The 18,972-nt window shown below is 41.6% G+C and overlaps 1 protein-coding gene across 1 annotated transcript; it reads left to right on the top strand.

The window, feature by feature from the left end:
• The first annotated feature begins 7,563 nt into the window (after positions 1–7,563).
• Positions 7,564–8,334, top strand: LOC119925393 (olfactory receptor 10A7-like). Its single transcript, XM_038743460.1, has one exon. It carries the CDS (start codon positions 7,564–7,566, stop codon positions 8,332–8,334), a length of 771 nt encoding a protein of 256 aa, XP_038599388.1.
• The last annotated feature ends 10,638 nt before the right edge of the window (positions 8,335–18,972 follow it).

Genomic DNA, 18,972 nt, shown 5'->3' with positions numbered 1-18,972 from the left:
TCTTATTCAAGGTTACACTGCAAGTGAAAAGCATGTTTGGGCCTCTGACAGTAGGTGGGGAAAGGAGGCCTCAGTCCTTAATGGGGTACTGGAACAATTCCTCCTCTCCCACCCCTGTAATTCTTTTGATAGCATCTATCTTTCAAGTCACTTGAAAAAAGAAGAAAGGAAGAGTACAGAAGGATTTCCAGGTTTCTGAGAAGGAGAAGACCAATACTTTTCTTTTTGGAATCTGTTTCACAGGGCTAAAATCATAGCTCTATTTTCCTAAGGATGGAACTTGAAAGACAAAAGGTGACAAGGAAGAGGGGGTGGATTTGTTACTATATGGTCACAGGAAGGTTGGAGGAAGAGGAGGAGCAGAGAAACAGGAAATCAATTTGGGGATCTTCCATGTTGCTAAGTTGCTAAGAAGCATATTGTGTGTTTATGTGTGTGTGTGTGTGTGTGTGTGTGTGTGTTTGTGAGAGAGAGAGATAGAGATAGATTGATAAAGAGAGAGGGAGAGAGAGAGAGAGAGAGAGAGAGAGAGAGAGAGAGAGAGAGAGAGAACCCGTAACCCTGCCATTGTTAGGCACATGAGCACCAGGCATAGTGCATGTTTGTAAGTGTGTTTGTATACAGGTAGATTGCTGTGTGTGATGTAGGGGTGTGTGTGTGTGTGTGTGTGTGTGTGTGTGAGAGAGAGAGAGAGAAAGAGAGAGGGAGATGGGAAGTTGAGAAGATTTCTGTGTGGGAGTCATGCATTGGGGTGTTTTGTTCCTCGCAGACAAGTTGTGATTAATTATTTAATTAAACTAAATTCCATTGTTTCAAAAATGAAGGTGATAGGATGTAGTACGGTGGGGAAAAACTGTGGATTTAATAATGATAAACAGTAGTAGTAAGTGTTGATAAAATGAAACACTTTCGACTTATTCCTTTGCAGAATTTGTATTATTGGCTACCATCACTTCCCCAGTGTCCTGAACTTGCTTCTACCCAAAGAGAACCTAGGTATCATATATTCCACAATCACTACCTTGATCAGTCAAGGACCATACAAACTACCCAAGTTCATCCTGAGAAATGTCTGTAGGGAAGACCTGAACTCTGAAAGCGTTGGTACTGATTTTTTTTTTCCTGAATAGAGAAAACACATTTTGGGCCCAGTTATTTCTGTACTTATATTTCCAGTAAAAGTACCATGCGAATGAAGGAAGGCAATCAGTCACATGTGACTGAATTCATTCTTTTGGGTTTTTCTAGCCTCCCTGAATTTCAGGTCTTTCTGTTTATGATTTTCCTTGTGATATACCCAATAGCCATTATCGGAAACTCCTCTTAGTGTTGGTCTCCACTGTGGACCCTGCCCTTTAAACTCCTATGTACTTTTTCCTCAGGAGTCTGTCCACTGTGAATATTGGTTGCACCACTGTCATCGTCCCCAAAATGCTCACCAATTTCCTAAGAATGAAACTATTTCCTTTGGTGACTGTGCAGCCCAGTTGTATTTCTCCTTCTTTTTTTGGCCCTCAGCTTGTTGGATCCTGATAACGATGGCATATGACAGACAGGCTGCTATCTGTGACCCGCTCTGCTATTCACTCACTATGAACCGTAGGAGCTGTCTGCATTTGGCCCTGGCTTCCTGGCTATCAGGGATTCCCGTGGCAACAGTACAGACTGCAATGATGTTTACAGTGCCCTTCTGTGGACCTAATGTAATTAACCATTTCTTCTGTGATAGCCCTCCTCTCTGATACCTGGTGTGCATGGGCACCTTTGCAATTGAGGTATACAGTGTAACTGGGACAGCGATCATCCTGATACTCCCATTTGGAGTGATCATTGATTCCTACATCCGCATTCTCATCACCATCTCGTCACCCTCCCCTGAGGGCCGGCTCAAAGCGTTCTCCACCTGTTCATCCAACCTCATTGTTGTCTCAGGGCTGTGGGTTCAACTTCATTCCGAGTCAAATCTACCTACTCTCCTGAGAGCAAGAAGTTGCTTTCTCTTTCCTATTCAGTCTTCACACCCATGCTAAATCACTTGATCTTCAAGCTGAGGAATCAAGAGGTGAAAGGTGCCCTGAAGAAACTTATGTTTAAAAGTCTTAAATCCCAAAGAAGTGAAGTGTCTTTCCCCAGGTCTTACTGCAGACTGTTGGCAGAGCTGGGATTAGAACCCAGATACTCTGACTCCCAGTCAGATACTTTGACTCCCAGACCCCTGGACTATCCAATAAGTCAGATTACTTCTCACTTCAGTTTCTTGGACCAGGTTGTTCTTTTCATGTTTTGAGTGGGATTATCAAATGGTAGAGTGAAATGTGGCTGCTCAGCAGAGATATCTCAATGTCCTCAGACAGATCTCTTTCCTGGGCAATGGATGATGGCCCACAGAGTTTTGTGGTCACTGGGCAGAAAGATCTCAGTATTCTTGGACAGATCTCTGTCCCAAACAATGGTCAATGGTCTACTCCAATTTGTGGCCTCCTGGAGGAGAAATCTCAGTGTCCTTGGGAAGATATCAGTCCCGGGTGATGTTCAATGGTCTGCATTAGTATGTGGCCTCCCAGTAGAGGGAACCCATCATCTTTGGGCTGGTCTCTGTCCTGGGAGATGATAGGTGAACCACACAGGTTTGAGATTTCTCTAATGAAGAGTTACTAAGGATTTACTAAGAAAATCCATGAGTTACAAGGTAGCCCTGAAGTCTGGTATTACAGGCTGAAAAGATTTTAATTGATCTTTAGCATCCACTCAAATTAAAACTAATTACTGAAGAAATAATGGAACCTAACATTGACAATTGGTCAGTTAGCAAAATACTTAAAAGTAGGCCTAAAGGGAAGGGCACCAAAGTGAGACTAGAGACCAAAGATTCAGAGAGATTGCGAATTTGAGAAAGAAGCAACAAGCTATTTGTTCTGGAGACTAAAAACAGACTTTAGTGGTGACCAGGTAAATAATTGTGTGGAAAATGAGTGACATTGCCAGGACATTAAGCGTAGATTTTGTCCAACCTGACTGTCTTGTTTTCCCCAGCACTTAGTACAGAACCTGTCAAACAAGAAGTGCTTAACAAATACTATAAAAAAAATCAGAAAGTAACTTCATAACCTAATAATCTTAATAGAGGACACAATATCAAGTGAATGCTCAATTTTTCGAGGTGGATCGGGTGTTGCGGGTTTTTAAATTATCATCAGCTCCAACATGTACATTCCCTTCAACTTTAATCTCATGAAGCAACCTCAGAAATCTAAAGCAATAACTCCCCATTCCCTATTTCTGAGAGGCATCCCCTCAGTTTTGATTGTCAATTACTTTGGATTACCTATGCCACTACTCAATTTCGAGTAGATTATTTTTCACTTCTTTGATTAAACCTCAAAGTATTATGGGAGAAGCGCCTTCCATGTTTGAGTTTGTTCAGTTTTGACTGACACAACTGATTGATGTTAACATTAAAAATTAAAACTAGTCAGTGTAATTGAGATCACAACAATCCATTTTTAGATATACAAACATCTTCATTTCTCAAAATTCAATCTGATGGTTGGGATTCATGAGACTCTAAATGAGAATAAAGAAGGAATTATTTCCCTTGTCTAGAGGGGAGAATTTTCTTTGGTTCAGATGAACAAAAACCACTGATTTCAGGGCTGGGCGTGGGGCATTGTTTAACTTTTTTCCACTGATAGGTATAATTTATTAAAAATAATAATTATTGTTATAATGGTACTTGTTAAGTGCTTACTATGTGCCAAGCACTGTTCTAAGCATTGGGATAGATACAAGGTTGGACACGGTCCCCGTCCCATATTAGGCTCACACTCTTCTAGACTGTGAGCCCACTGTTGGGTAGGGACCATCTCTATATGTTGCCAACTTGTACTTCCCAAGCGCTTAGTACACTGCTCTGCACAAAGTAAGCACTTTAATAAATACGATTGAATGAATGAATGAATTCCCATTTTTTACAGATGTGGTGGAGTCAGAATTAGAACCCACGACCTTCTGACTCCTAGGACAATGATCCACTACACCATACTGCTTCTCATGCATGCTTGCTGTTTTGCCTTGAGAAGAAACACTGTATATTAGGAAAGCACACTGAAACCTTTGTGATGATAAATGTTTAGATACGGAGCTCACTCCTGCAGGTGTTGTAATCTGATTACTGTTGATTTCTGTTACTGTTGATTTCTATATCTGCTTTTCTTTGAAAAACTGAAAACCAAAATCAATCAGTGGTTTTAGTTGAACAGGTACTGTGTGCAGAGCATTGTACTAAGCACTAAAGAAGATACCATTCAATAGAATTGGAAGGCAATTCCTGCCTAGAAGGATTGTACAATCTAAAGGAAATTCTATCCTTAATCAACTGAAGAAATATTCAGTACTGAAGAAATATTAAATATGATCAGAAATAAATCTTGCTTAGTGCATAACAGATTCTGAGCAGTTTTTTTCTTACCTATTCTCCAAACCTGTGAAGATGAGACGAATATGTCATAAAAAAAATCCCAGCAAAGATTCAGTTTCATAATCTATATGATATTTCTAATGTGAATACCATGAAGAATTCCAGGTTATCTACCTAGCTTAAATTCAGACAAAATTTAGAAGACATCTTCTGTTTAGATAAACAGAATTTGGAGGCAAGGCTTTTGAAATATCAAAATCCCTACAAACTCCAGAAAACACATTTTACACCTTATCCCCAATGTGCACAATTAAAAATTCAGTGATTTCACAATATCTATAAGTGTAAAAAAATACAAGCATCTCATGGGCATGACGTATCCTTCTGAAAGTTTCCATATTTCTATAAAGATAAACAAAAGAATAATGAGCTATCCCTCTGCTTCCTTTGTTTTAAGCACCGGCCTGGGGACCACCTCTCAGGGGTCACCCCAAAACTTCAAAGAGGCCTTATCATCCAGAACATCAGCCTTTCAAATCAACCAGGGCAGAGCAATCCTCCTTCAAGAGGCAGGTTAATTTCTCAATAAAGCATTCACCACATTATCAAATAGTGTAGAAAGGACACCCGGCTAGAAAATGGCAGATTTGATGATGATGATGATGGCATTAGGTAAGTGCTTACTATGTGCAAAGCACTGTTCTAAGCTCTGGGGAGGATACAAAGTGATCAAGTTGTCCCACGTGGAGCTCACAGTCTTAATCCCCATTTCACAGATGAGGGAACTGAGGCACAGAGAAGTTGTGACCTGCCCAAGGTCACATAGCTGACAAGTGGCAGAGCCAGGATTAAAACCCATGACCTCTGACTCCCAAGCCTGTGCTCTTTCCACTGAGCCATGGTGCTGTTGGCTTCTAATCCTGGATCTCTCCCTTCCTCTTAAATACTTCTCCTTCTCCCTTGTCCTTATAAACCACTCATAAAAGGAACATACTACTTTTTTACTTCTTTTGACTCTCACAGGGATGTTTGGAGGATGGAATAAACCATACTAGTAAAGTCCTCTAGACTGTAAGCACTTTGTGAGCAGGGGAAATACCTGCCAAATCTGTTATATTGTACACTCCCAAGTGCTTAGTACAGTTCTCTGCACACAGTAAGAACTCACTAAATACAATTGCTTGATTAGTAGCAGTGTTTGATGAATGTCATCTTTGTCACTGCACTGTTATAGGCACTGAATGTAGCATTATAAAGGAAAGAGAAAATGTGATTCTTGCTTTCTAGGAGCTTTCAAATTAGTGAAGGAGATAGGTCCAGTAGAAAGGCATGAACCTCTTATAACACTAGATAAGATGAGCCAGCTGTTTAAAGTAACCATATCAACTAAAAGAAATGAAAAAGAGTACAACCAAATCTGAAAGTAGTTGAGTGAGACAGTGTGGGAAGGGGTATTGTGGGAAGGGGTATTGAGGGAAGAGTTCATGTAGTGGCTAGATTTGTTGAGTTGAATAAGTGACAGATATCTGGTTTGGGGAAAAATGTTACTTGGTGGGCAAGTAATGTGCAAAGGGTTGGAACAGTGAACAGGTTTTCATGAGTTGGTTGGAGGATTATGTCAGTTGTCAGAGAGCCATGAAATCCACACTCAAAAGATTTAATTTGATACTAGTGGTGATAAGTGACCCTGCAGATTTCCAAGGAATGGAGTGTCACCATCCAATGTGTTCAACAGAAGTGACTTGCTATTGGTTTTAATATATAAAAATGGCTAAATTTCTCCTAGAAACCAAAATGGTTGTCACACACTGCACAGCTTTGGAGTGGAATCTCAAGATAGATTAAGGATTTTGTTGTCTTCTTTCCTTTCATTTTCCTAAAGCTATTAAAAAAGAAATCCTATACTGATAAACAAAATATGAGACAACAATAAACCTTTGTTAGGGAAACAGTAAGACTTTAGGAAGTTCAGATGGTTTTCTTGGTTCCCTGCCTTTCGAACTATTCCCTTTCTCCCTGCCCCATGATCAATTTGATAGCATCTGTCCTTCTTGTCATTTTCAAAAGGAGGAAGGACAAGTATGGAAGGATTTTCACGTTTCTGAGAAGGGGTAGACCAATATTTTTCTTTTCGGGACCCTTTTCACAGAGCTAAAATCATAGCTCTACTTTCCTAAGGATAGGACTTGAGATAGAAAAGGTGATAAGGATGAGGGAGTGGAGTTTGCCACAGTGTAGTGCCAGGAAGGGTGGGGGAAGATGAGGGGCAGAGAAACAGCAAATCTATTTGGGGATCTTCCATGCTGCTAAGAAGCACACTTATTTGTGTGTCTCTGTGTGTATGAAAATCCTTAACCCTGTCATAGTTAAGCACATGAGCACCCAGCTAATGTGCATGTGAGTAACTGTGTACATGTATAGGTGGGTTTCTGTGTGTGATGTAGGTGTGTGTGTGTTTGTGTGTTTGTGTGTGTGTGCGTGCGTGTGTGTTATGGGGAGTTGAGGAGATTTTTATGTGAGAGTCGTGCATTGGGGTGCTTTGTTCCCTGCAGAGAAGCTGTGATTATTTAATTACTCAATTAAATTAAATTTTATTATTTCATTAATGAAGATGATAGGATATCGTGTGTTAGGAAAAAGGTGGGTTCAATAATGAGAAACATTAGTAGCAAGTGAAGGTAAAGTGAAACACTATTTCATTATTCCTTTGCAGAATTTGTATTAATGGCTATCTTCACCACTTCTCCAGTTTCCTGAACTTGCTTCTACCCAAAAAGAACCAAGACACCATATACTCTACCGTCACCTCCTTGATCCAAGGCTAAACAAGCTACCCAAGTTCATGCTGACAATTGTTTGTAGGGAAGACCTGGAGTCTGAAAACGTTGCTACTGATTGTTTTTTCCTGAACAGAGAAGACAAATTTTGGGCCCATATATTTCTGTACTTACATCGTCCTTAAAAAACCATGTGAATAAAAGAAGGCAATCAGTCAGATGTGATTGAGTTCATTTTTTCGGGTTTCTCCAGTCTCCATGAATTTCAGGTCATCCTGTTTATGATTTTCCTTGTGATATACCTAATAGCCATGATCAGAAACTCCCTTAGTGTTCGTCTCCACTGTGGACCCTGTCCATCAAACCCCCATGAAATTTTTCCTCAAGAGTCTGTCCCTTATAGATATTGGCTATACTACCGTCATCATCTCCAAAATTCTCACCTATTTCTTGTTCAAGAATCAAAGCATTTCCTTTCGTGGCTGTGCAGCCCAGATGAATTTCTTCTTCTTTTTTGGGCCTTCAGAGTGTTGGATCCTGACAACGATGGCTTATGACAGACAGGCCACAGTCTGTGATCCGTTCCACTATTCACTCATTACAAACCGGAGGTTCTGTCTGCAGCTGGCCCTGGTTTCCTGGCTAGCCAGGTTTCCCGTGGCAACAGTGCAGACATTGCCCTTCTGTGGACCTAATGTAATTAACCATTTCTTCTGTGATATCCCTCCTCTCTTAGAGCTGGTGTGTACAGACATCTTTGCATTTGAGGTGTATGATGTAATAGCAACTGTTATCGTCCTGATGCTCCCCTTTGGAGTGACCACTGCCTCTTACATCCGCATCCTCATCAACATCCTGAAGATGTCCTCCACTGAGGGCCATTGCAAAGCCTTCTCCACTTGCTCATCCCACGTCATTGTGGTCTTGCTGTTCTTTGGGGCTGCAAGTTTGACCAATTTCAGAGACAAATTTTCCTACTCTCCCAAGACCAATAAGCAGCTTTCTCTCTTCTATTCAGTCTTCACTCCCATGCCAAATCCCCTGATCCATAGTCTGAGGAATCAGGAGGTGAAAGGTGCCCTGAAGAGAGTTCTAGGTAAAAAGATAGTTTCCCAGGATCTCAGAGGCTCTGATTTGTGAATTTGACTTTTTTATTGAAGTATAAAGTCAATGCTTAGTCAACTTTACCTGGCACATTCCCATCTTAATTATTTGCTGAGGGCTCACTGTGTGCACAGGATATCCTGGGCTCTTGGAAAGACCATGTTAGAGTGTCAAAGGCACTCTTTGGCACTATATATATATGCATGTACAAACATATATGTATACACACACGAAGGGACTAATTTTTGAAAAAGTGCCCTAAATGGTGACATCTAATAATTGTGTGCACCCAACATAGCTCAAATTACTATCGTTCGAAAGAAAAAAAATCAAGCTCCTTGAATAGTAACACCTAGAGCTCTACTATTTATCCAGTTCCTTTCATCAGACACTTTTCTTTTTCATTGGTATTTGTCAAGCACTTACTATGAGCTGGGCACTGTACTAAGCAGTGGGGAGATACAAGCTAATCAAGTTGGACCTAATCCATTTTCTACATGGAGCTCAGAGTCTTAATCCCCACTTTACAGATGAGGTAACTGAGACATAAAGAAGTGAAGTGACTTTCTCAAGGCCCCACAGCAGACAAGTGGTGGACCTGCAATTAGAACCCAGGTCCTTCTGACTCCTAATAATAATAATAATAATAATAATAATAATAATAATAATGGTATTTATTAAGCGCTTACTATGTGCAAAACACTGTTCTAAGCGCTGGGGAGATTACAAGGTGATCAGGTTGTCCCACAGGGGGCTAACAGTCTTTCCTCATTTTACAGATGAGGGAACTGTGGCCCAGAGAAGTTAAGTGACTTGCCCAAAGTCACACCACTGACAAGTGGCGGAGCTGGGATTTGATGCCATTGCCAATGCCATTGCCATTCCCAATGCCATTGTCTATCCATTTAGCACGCTGCTTCTCAGGTTTGTTGGTCCAGGTGATATCTTCTTTTGGGTGGGGTTATTATTTGATATATTGAAATAGAATTGAAGATAAACTTGACCCTTTAAAAAGTGTTCCATGAAAAAGAGAATGAAATTCAAGAGGGATTAACAGAAAGTAACACATATAAGGACAGAGCCTGGACAGCTAATCAAGTCTCACATGATTTCTTATGTGCTGTGGTCACCTCCTGTTTTTTCAGGGTGCGTATCAGTGGGTTGAACATAGGAGTAGAGGGAGAGAAGTTTGCCACGTGACATCTCCTGAGTGGCTTGATTTGGCCAGAGAATACATGAGGAGAGCAGATACAAAGAACAAGGTGATGACAATGAGGAGGGAAGCGCAGATAGATCAGGCTTTGTGCTTTCCTGCCTAAGGACAGTTTATGGAAAGGGAGATGATTTTGACAGAGGACATGAGTATCAACAGGGAAGGAACCATCACAATCAGCATAGTCACATTATATGTCAGAAGCTTATTGGGGAAGGTTTCTAGAGGAGCAGTGTGACAGAGACAAGAACATGGGCTCAGAGTCAGACGTTGTTTATTTCTAATCCTGGCTCTGCCCCAGTGCTTGCTACCTTTTATTTACGCCAGTGCTTGACACATAGTAAGCACTTAACAATTACCATTATTATTATTATTATTATCATTATTATTAAGCCCGGCTCTGCCACTTTGCTGCGTGACCTTGGGCAAGTCACTTCACTTCTCTGGGCCTCAGTTAAATCATCTGTAAAATGGCGATTGAGATTGTGAGCCCCACGTGGGACAGGGACTGTGTACAACCCCATATGCTTGCATCCACCCCAGCGCTTCATACAGTACCTGGCACATAGTAAGCATTTCCCGAATATCAATGCCAGCTACAGAACGAGATGCAAGTCACAGAAAACATGGTCAATTTTATTCAAATCACAATGGGTTGTGTGAAGACTCAATAAATTTGCCCTATCTAGATTGGAAGGTAACTTCCAAGTAACAGCTACTAGCTGGACACACAGTTTGTAGCTCATGATAAGTGGGTTACTCGAGGGGTTACATATGGCCACAAAACAAGAGCAGCTCTATGACCAAGAGGATAGAGTTTAGACTTGGGAGTCTGAAGGACCTGGGTTCTAATCCCAGCTCTGCTATTTGTGTGCTGTGTGACCTTGAGCAGGTCACTTCATTTGTCTGTTGTCTGTTTCCTCATCTGTAAAATGGGGATTAAGGCTGCGAGCCCTGTATTGGACTTGGATTGTGTTTAACCTGATTTTGTGTCTAAACTTATTCACTTGTAACTACCACTAAGCTGAGTAGAGTGCTTGGCACATAGTAGCTGCTTAAAAAACACCATAAAAAATCATACACCATCATTCCCAGGACGACACATTCTGTAACACCAAGAAAAGTAAGCGTTAATAGCAGAGTAGCTCAAACAGGGAAAGAAATCATTCTGTCCTCTGTCTAGAGGTTCAGCAGAACTCTGGGAAGAGTAACTGTTGATAACAGATATCCAGGAAGGACAGCTTCCCATGGAAAAAGGAGTTGGGTATGGGGAGGGAATGTTTGATTGGCTTTAGTTATTATACCTGTAAAGGCATTTCCCATTGTAATAATAATGTAAATGACCAGGAAAGACCCGAAGAGAAGCCCCTGAATTTTCTACATGTTGGAAAATTCCATGATAATTAATCCCATCACTTTGGAATGATATTTTCCATCAAGATATCTTAGAGTATTTTATCTGTAAAAACAAACACTCCATAATTTTTACTCAGGATGAGAATAATTGAATGGAGGGTCAGTGAAAACAGAAATATTCTCAATACTTTATTATTACCCCTTAGTGTGTTTCATACACTTCTAATTGTGAGTGGAGATATCTGTTGTCATTAAATTTATTAATAAATGTCATGTAACTTACGTATTCTGTAAAACATCTTGGTTCATTGGAACTTTTTCCATATCCCTGGACCACTCATTCACCCCAACTTCCCCAGGATTTATTCAAGTCATTCTGGAATATTTGATATTTATACACAAAATCTATATCAGTATTTACCCGCATGTACCCAGGAACATGGACAGGGAACGTGTCTGCTAATTCTGTTTTGTTGTTTTCCCCCAAGCACTTATCACAGTGCTCTGCACACAGTAGTGCTCAATAAATACCATTGATTGGTGTTAATGTGACTCAGTAGATACCAAGTCTAGGATTAGTGTCTGAATCATATAAATGTCTAGCTTTAGAGAAGGAGCGTGGACCAGTGGAGAGAGCCCAGGCTTGGGAGTCAGAGGTCATGAGTTCTAATCCCGGATCCACCACTTGTCTGCTGTGTGACATTTGAGAAAGTAACTTAATTTCTCTGTGCCTCCGTTACCTCATCTGAAAAATGGGGGTAAAGACTGGGAGCCCCACGTGGGACAACCTGATTCTTTGTATCTACCCCAGCACTTAGAACAGTGCTTGTCACGTAGTAAGCACTTAACAAATACCAACATTATTATTATTATCTCTCCCTCTTGCCTATATTCATTCATTCAGTCATATTTATTGAGCACTTAAAGTGTTCAGAGCACTGTACTAAGCAGTTGGAAAGCACAATACAGCAATAAAGAGAGATGATCCCTGACCATTACTGGCTCACAGTCTAGGTGGAGGGAGACGGACATCAGCAGACTGTAAGCTTGTTATGGGCAGGGAATGTGCCTATCAACTCTGTAGTATTGCATTTGACTATTTGTTTATTACAGTGTTCTGCACATAGTCAGTGTTCAATAATTACCATTGATGATAATGATAACGACAACGATAATTTGGTCTGCCTCAAGTGCTGGCTTATGCTTTGCCATATAGTAAATGATTCCCATAGTTATCCTCAGAGGTTGCCTGATATAATTCCATGAAAACTTCCCCACTGAAGCCATACATAAAGCAGTGCAATTGTTGTGTTGAAGGGGATGATGATGATGAACTTAAAGGACAGTATTCACTGGGAAGCAGCATGGTAAAGTGGATAGAGAATGGGCCTGAGAGTCAGAAGGTCATGGGTTCTAATCCCGGCTCTCCCACTTGTCTATTGTGTGACCTTGGGCAAATCAGTTCACTTCTTTGGGCTGCAGGTATCTCATCTGTAATGTAGGGATTAAGCCCAAGAGCCCCATGTGGGATCGGGACTGTGTCTAACCTGATTTCCTTGTATTCACCCTAACACATAGTACAGTGGCTGGCACATAGCAAGCACTTAACAAATACCACAATTATTATTATTATATTGTCCAAATCACTTAGACTGTAAGCTCTTTATGGGCAGTGAGCATGTCTACAAACGCTGTAATATTGTACTCTCTCAAGTGCTTAGTCCAGTGCTCTGCACACAGTATACATTCATTATATACACTGTATGATTTGTAGGTTAACATTAGACTTGGGCATATGTTTCTACTATTGGTCTAGACTCATGGCTCTTCAAAAGTGAATTTCAGAATGTGGAGGTTTCCTTACCTCTATCACTATATGCTTCGGATTATACCTTCTGCCTTAAGCCAATTCTCTAAGGATAACTAAATTACCATTTTCCCCAGAAGTACCCTTTTTCTGGGACAACCCAGTGTAAGGATGTGTGATTTCCTTTTTTTTCCCAACCACCATGGAGACACAGATCACTTACCTTGCTTGTTGTCATCCTCCTACCTGGATCTGAGTCTTGGTTACTTAGCAAATACTATGAAAAACACTAAGCTCTGAGTGAAGTGGTAGCATTTTCTGGGCAGATATTTCAGACATAGAGATTTCAATAGTCACCAAAACAATTCCCATTATCTCCTTCTCTCTGGCTCTGATTCCCTTTCTTACTTTTTTCTCCCCATTCCCTAACTTTGGATCACTGGCCTGGTACTGCAACTCCTATGGCAGATATACACTACTGTTACAAGACTCTAGAAGCATTAGTTCTACCTGAGAGTTTCAACTCCTGCAACTAGTCACTTGGTTCCTAAAGTATTTGTGTGTGTATATTGAAGTCCCTTCTTCAGAAGGCATAAATCTTTTAATTTTTAAAATGATCTGATTCCTATTTGTTTCTTGCTTTAAGAGTGCTTCCCAGTAATCTACTTCATTTCTTCCAATGCTGAAAGTCCAGTGAAATAAAGTGGGTCTCTAATGGCAATCGTAGTATTTGCATCTTTGAGATCGCCAAGATGCATTTGGACTCCAAAGAGGTTCACTGGCCTTTAAATAGAAAAGTACTTTTCTTTTCTGCTCTGTGGGGACTGCTATTCTCCCTTGGTATTTGTTTAATGAACTCCCTCAAAAAGACAGTCTAGAATACACATTCAAAACCTTCATTCTTTGGAGACTTTCTCTCCATGGACTGTGCTGTATCATTTCCAAAGTCTCCCCTCTTCCAGGAACTCTGAGGGATGATTTCTCTTAGGTTAGGTATGCTTATCCAGAGTTACTCTATGAGTTCTTCCACCCATCAAGCATACCTGGAATAGCCTTCCACTACTCAAGATATGCTTATGATGCAGAGACAGTCTTTACAGGACACAGGCTAAGAAATACTAAAGCCAAAGGGAGACAGAGGTGATAAAGAGCCATCCCATTTATGCACCTTCTGGCCACTGGAGATCAATCAATCAATCATACTTATTGAGCGCTTACTGTGTGCAGAGCACTGTAGTAAGCACTTGGGAAGTCCAAGTTGGCAACATATAGAGGCAGTCCCTACCCAACAGTAGGCTCATAGACTAGAAGAAATAAATAGAATAACAATGCAGGTCCAGCCTCTGAGTGGGGCTCAAATCCGTGACCTTTGGGCCTTCGGGGTGGGCGGCCAAGTGCACTAATGGACAGAGCCACCGGGGTGGCGGGGATGAAGCTCACCATCATGGTAAACACTGGGTTTAGTCAGGGCCACTGCCCCAAACTGCCACCTTGTCCAAGCATGAAGCCAGACCTGGACAGATATCAGAAACCACTTCCATTTTCCCTCTTGTGATCCCAAGTTCAAGACTCCTATACCCTCCCTTCATCCCAGCTCCCCTCTGAAGACACCAAAGGGCTTTCTTTTAAAATGTAAGGCAGGAAAGGGATGTTGGGAATACTCTCCCCATAGCTTCCTTCCTTCCTCAACCCAATCAACACAGTCTCCCACTCTTTTGACTCTGGCTCATCCCATCCCAGAGTTCACTCCTTACTGTCCCTCAGCGGCTTCAGCCTTGAACAGTTCCAACCACAGTGCAAAGACAACCTCAGAACGTAGTGGGAATTTCCCTGCCCTGACAGCCTCAAGTTGGAAATGTGGGCTGCAGTATAGTGGAAACAAGCAGAGAGGTCAAGGGAGAGATCTGGAGAGTTTTATGTACATTTTTAATGATATTTGTGATGTGCTTACTATGAGCCAGGCGTTGAATTAAGTGCTGGAGTGGATACATACCACTCAGGTTGGACACAGTCCATGTCCCATATAGGGTTCATTTTACAGATGAGGTAACTGAGGATCAGAGAAGTTAAGTGACTTGCCCAAGGTCACACAGCAGTCAAGTAGTGAAGCTAAGATTAGAACCCAGGTTCTTCAGACTCTCAGGCTCCCTCCGTTAGGGCACACTGCTTATATCAAATAGTTTGTAGAGAAATGGGTGACCATTAGAGATTTTGAGGAGTCCAGTAGTGCTTTCTGAATGACATTCTGGTAAGGTGGTCTGATCCCTCCCAAGATGCAGAATAGACTGGAAAGGAGAGAAGCTGAAGCAAGGAGACCATTTAAGAGACTGATGAAGCACTCCAGCCAGGAGGCGACCAGGGTTAGAGAATGACCATAAAATCAGAGATGAAGAAGTGGATCCAGGACATATTGTGAATTAAAAACTACCAGGATTTTGAGACAGGCTGAACTTGGGAGGTGAAAGAGTTGAGTCAAAAATTGATAGTGATATTTATTAAGTATTTCATGCTAAAATACTTCACCATACCAAATGTTGAGTTGCATATAAAATCAACAGTTCCACATACAAGTCCCATCCCACATCGGTTTTGACTCTAAGTGGGGAAGAACAAACATATAGAAGGGAAGAATAAGTTATAAACAATGGGAGCATTAAAAAATGAAAATTGACACAATAAAAGCTTTACATAACAGTGTTTGGAATAGGCAGTGCTTGGATGTTTTACTGCTTCAGGCCAAAATCCTGGGTTATGAATGGTTTGGCTTCTCCAATATTCTGGATATTCTAAAGGCAGTTTCTGGACAGGCTCTGCTCCTCCTATCAATCAACTGTACTTACTGAGCCCCTACCATTTGCAGATCACTGTACTAAGGGCTTAAGAGTGTACAATACAGCAGACTTGGTAGATGCATTCCTGTCCCAGAATGTGCTCACAATCCAGGGGGGAGACAGATTTATATTTATTAATATGAGGAAATAAATTACAGATATTTACATAACCATCTTGGTGTACCTCAGTCTCATCTATCTAACTGCCAACCTCTCACCCACATAATAATGATGGCATTTATTATGTTCTTATTATGTGCAAAGCACTGTTCTAAGCGCTGGGGAGGTTACAAGGTTATCAGGTTGTCCCACGGAGGGCTCACAGTCTTAATCCCCATTTTACAGATGAGGTAACTGAGGCCCCCTCCTACCTCACCTCCCTTCTCTCCTTCTACAGCCCAGTCTGCGCCCTCCACTCCTCTGCCACTAATCTCCTCACTGTGCCTCATTCTCGCCTGTCCCGCCATCGACCCCCAGCCCAAGTCATCCCCCTGGCCTGGAATGCACTCCAGAAATGCACATTTTTATTTTTGGTGCCATTTTGTGGGTCCATTCTGCTGAAGGAAAGGCACTGAGCCTTCTCCACCTTGTGGCTCCACATGATAGCTACCATTATATTTTATGGGACGGTTTCCAGCATGTATCTGAGGTGGCCTTCGAAGCAGTCTCTAGAGGAGTCAAAAATCACTGCTGTCTTTTATTCCTTTGTGAGTCCGATGTTGAACCCCTTGATCTCAGTCTGAGGAACAAGGATGTAATGGATTCCCTGAAGAAAGTAATCAGGAGAAAACTGCTTAATTAGATGGCAGGCTCCATATCCACCATTTTCTAATAATCCAGGAATGAAAGAGCAAAACAAAAAAACTTGTTTACCCTTTCCAGCCTGACCTTTCTCTTGTCTCATTTTCTCTTAAAAATAACAGGGAATGGTCCTTTTTTGACATCTCAATGTCCCTCTTCTGAATGCTGTGTTCCTGAGGATAGGGGAAAGGAAATGATGTTATCCATAGATCATAAATAATCTTACCCATAGACTATATCAAATTCTTTCATCCAGTTTTAAATGTCATTCTAATTCATGTAAATCATATTATTGAGCTAGGTGTATTTTCATTGATTCAGGCCAGCAAAAGTTCTCTAACAGTCCAATAGGTTTCCTGAGCAAGCCCCAACTTCAGCAAACATCTTTTAAAAGGGGCCAGAGACATTATCTGCTGCAGTGAAGATGCATTTTATATAACTGTTGAAGGAAAACGGGCCAAGCAAGAGATCCCTGTCATGAGTGTGACCCCTGACACACTTCTTTAGACTATCTTTTGGTAAAATAGCATGACCCCCTGGACCTACATCTTGAGAATAACTCAATTTAACATTAACTCAACTCCTAATCTACTTCCTAAACTAACTCTCTTTTCAAACATGATCCCCTTCCTTCTGCTTATTGCATCCTGCCAAGGTGGAGGGATCGCCAGCTTAGTGAATAGAGAAGAAAGGAAAACTGGAGAAGAAAGTAAAATTCACTGTCATCCCAAATTGCCAAAACAGAGCAAATTATTTGGTTAATAATACAGTCGGGCATACCCGGAAGAAGCTCGATATCACAGTCAACACGAATAGTATAAGAGGAGGGGAAAACGAGACCCATGTCACTGCCTGTCAACCTATGAATCAAGCAAAAACTCCTTACTCTCGGCTTCAAGGCTCTCCATCACCTTGCCCCCTCCTACCTCATCTCCCTTCTCTCCTTCTACAGCCCAGCCTGCACCCTCCACTCCTCTGCCGCTAACCTCCTCACTGTGCCTTGTTCTCACCTGTCCCTCTGTTGACCTCCGGCCCACGTCCTTCCCCTGGCATAGAATGCCCTCCCTCCACACATCTGCCAAGCTAGATCACTTCCTCCCTTCAAAGCCCTGTTGAGAGCTCACCTCCTCCAGGAGACCTTACCAGACTGAGCCCCCTTTTTCCTCTCCTCCTTCCCATCCTGCCCACCCTATCTTCTTGCCCTCCCCCAGCACTTGTATATATTTGTACAGATTTATTACTCCATTTTACTTGTACATATTTACTATTCTATTTATTGTGTTAATGATGTGCATATAGCTTTAATTCTATTTGAGAAGTAGCATGACAGTGAATAGAGCATGGGCTTTGGAGTCAGAGGTCATGGGCTCAAATCCCGGCTCTGCCACTTGTCAGCTGTGTGACTTAGGCAAGTCACATAACTTCTCTGTGCCTTAGTTACCTCATCTGTTAAATGGGGATTAATACTGTGAGCCCCATGGTGGACAACCTGATCACCTTGTAACCTCCCCAGCGCTTAGAACAATGCTTTGCACATAGTAAGCGCTTAATAAATGCCATTATTATTATTATTACTATTTGTTCTGACGATTTTGACACCTCTCTACATGTTTTGTTGTTTGTCTCCCCCTATTAGACTGTGAGCCCCTTGTTGGGTAGGGACTGTCTCTATATGTTGCCGACTTGTACTTCCCAAGCACTTAGTACAGTGCTCTGCACACAGTAAGCACTCAATAAATACAATTTAATGAATGAATGCTCGCTGTCATCCGAAGGAGAGGCAGGGACAGCATGAGTCCAGGGGACTTCTTAAACCAGGGACACCCATGCCAGTTTGTCTCGTTATGGACTGGAGCACCAAATTAGACTGATCATCTCGTGGTAGAAGAACTCTACACCTGGATTGGGAGGGGATAATTGTTTGTTGCTATATAGCTGAGTCTTGGATTTCCTGTTGATTGCATGCTGTATATTAAAATATTTAGTTTCTAACTGTTAGAGTGATCATTCCCTTAGTGACCCCAACACATGAACCTTGTAATATAATCCTAGGTACCAAATTGGCCACTGGAAACCTGACAATAATATTGGTTGATTTTATGGTGCTCCCATTGAACTAGGCCTGTGAATTTTTGGTGTGGCATTTGACATAGTGAAAACCTTTGTTTGCAGAATCCACTCACTAACACAAACAATTTTCAGACCTAGACAGTCTGGCCATTTAAGAGGAAGACCTCTCTAGAAGAATAATGCTATGGAATAATACTAATTGTAGTATATGTTAAATGCTTACTACGTGCCAAGCATTGTGCTAATCACTGAGATAGATACAACACAGTCAGATCAGACACAGTGCCTGTCCCACATGGGGATCACAGTCTAGGTAGGAAGGAGAACAGCTATTTCATCCCCAATTTGCAGATAATGAAACTGAGGCACAGAAAACTTAAGTAACTTGCCCAAGTTCAAATGGCAAGCAAATGGAAGGGGCTGGGATTACAATTTAGGTCAGCTGGCTTGCAGGCCCATTCTCTTTCCAGGAAATATTAGTGACCAGATATTTCTAGAGCACCCCTAGAAAACACGAAACTGTATCGGTTGCATGAGAACGGTGACTGGATGGGTAGAGGACCAAGACTGCAGGCTGCACAGGGTTGGCTTCAAGG

This window comes from Tachyglossus aculeatus, chromosome 3, assembly GCF_015852505.1.
Source record: "Tachyglossus aculeatus isolate mTacAcu1 chromosome 3, mTacAcu1.pri, whole genome shotgun sequence".
Classification (NCBI taxonomy): domain Eukaryota; kingdom Metazoa; phylum Chordata; class Mammalia; order Monotremata; family Tachyglossidae; genus Tachyglossus; species Tachyglossus aculeatus.
This window is presented reverse-complemented; position numbering and strand designations above follow the sequence as displayed.

Coding starts and splice junctions, on each gene's coding strand:
- LOC119925393 (XM_038743460.1), top strand. CDS start 7,564: ATGAAATTTTTCCTCAAGAGTCTGTCCCTTATAGATATTGGCTATACT.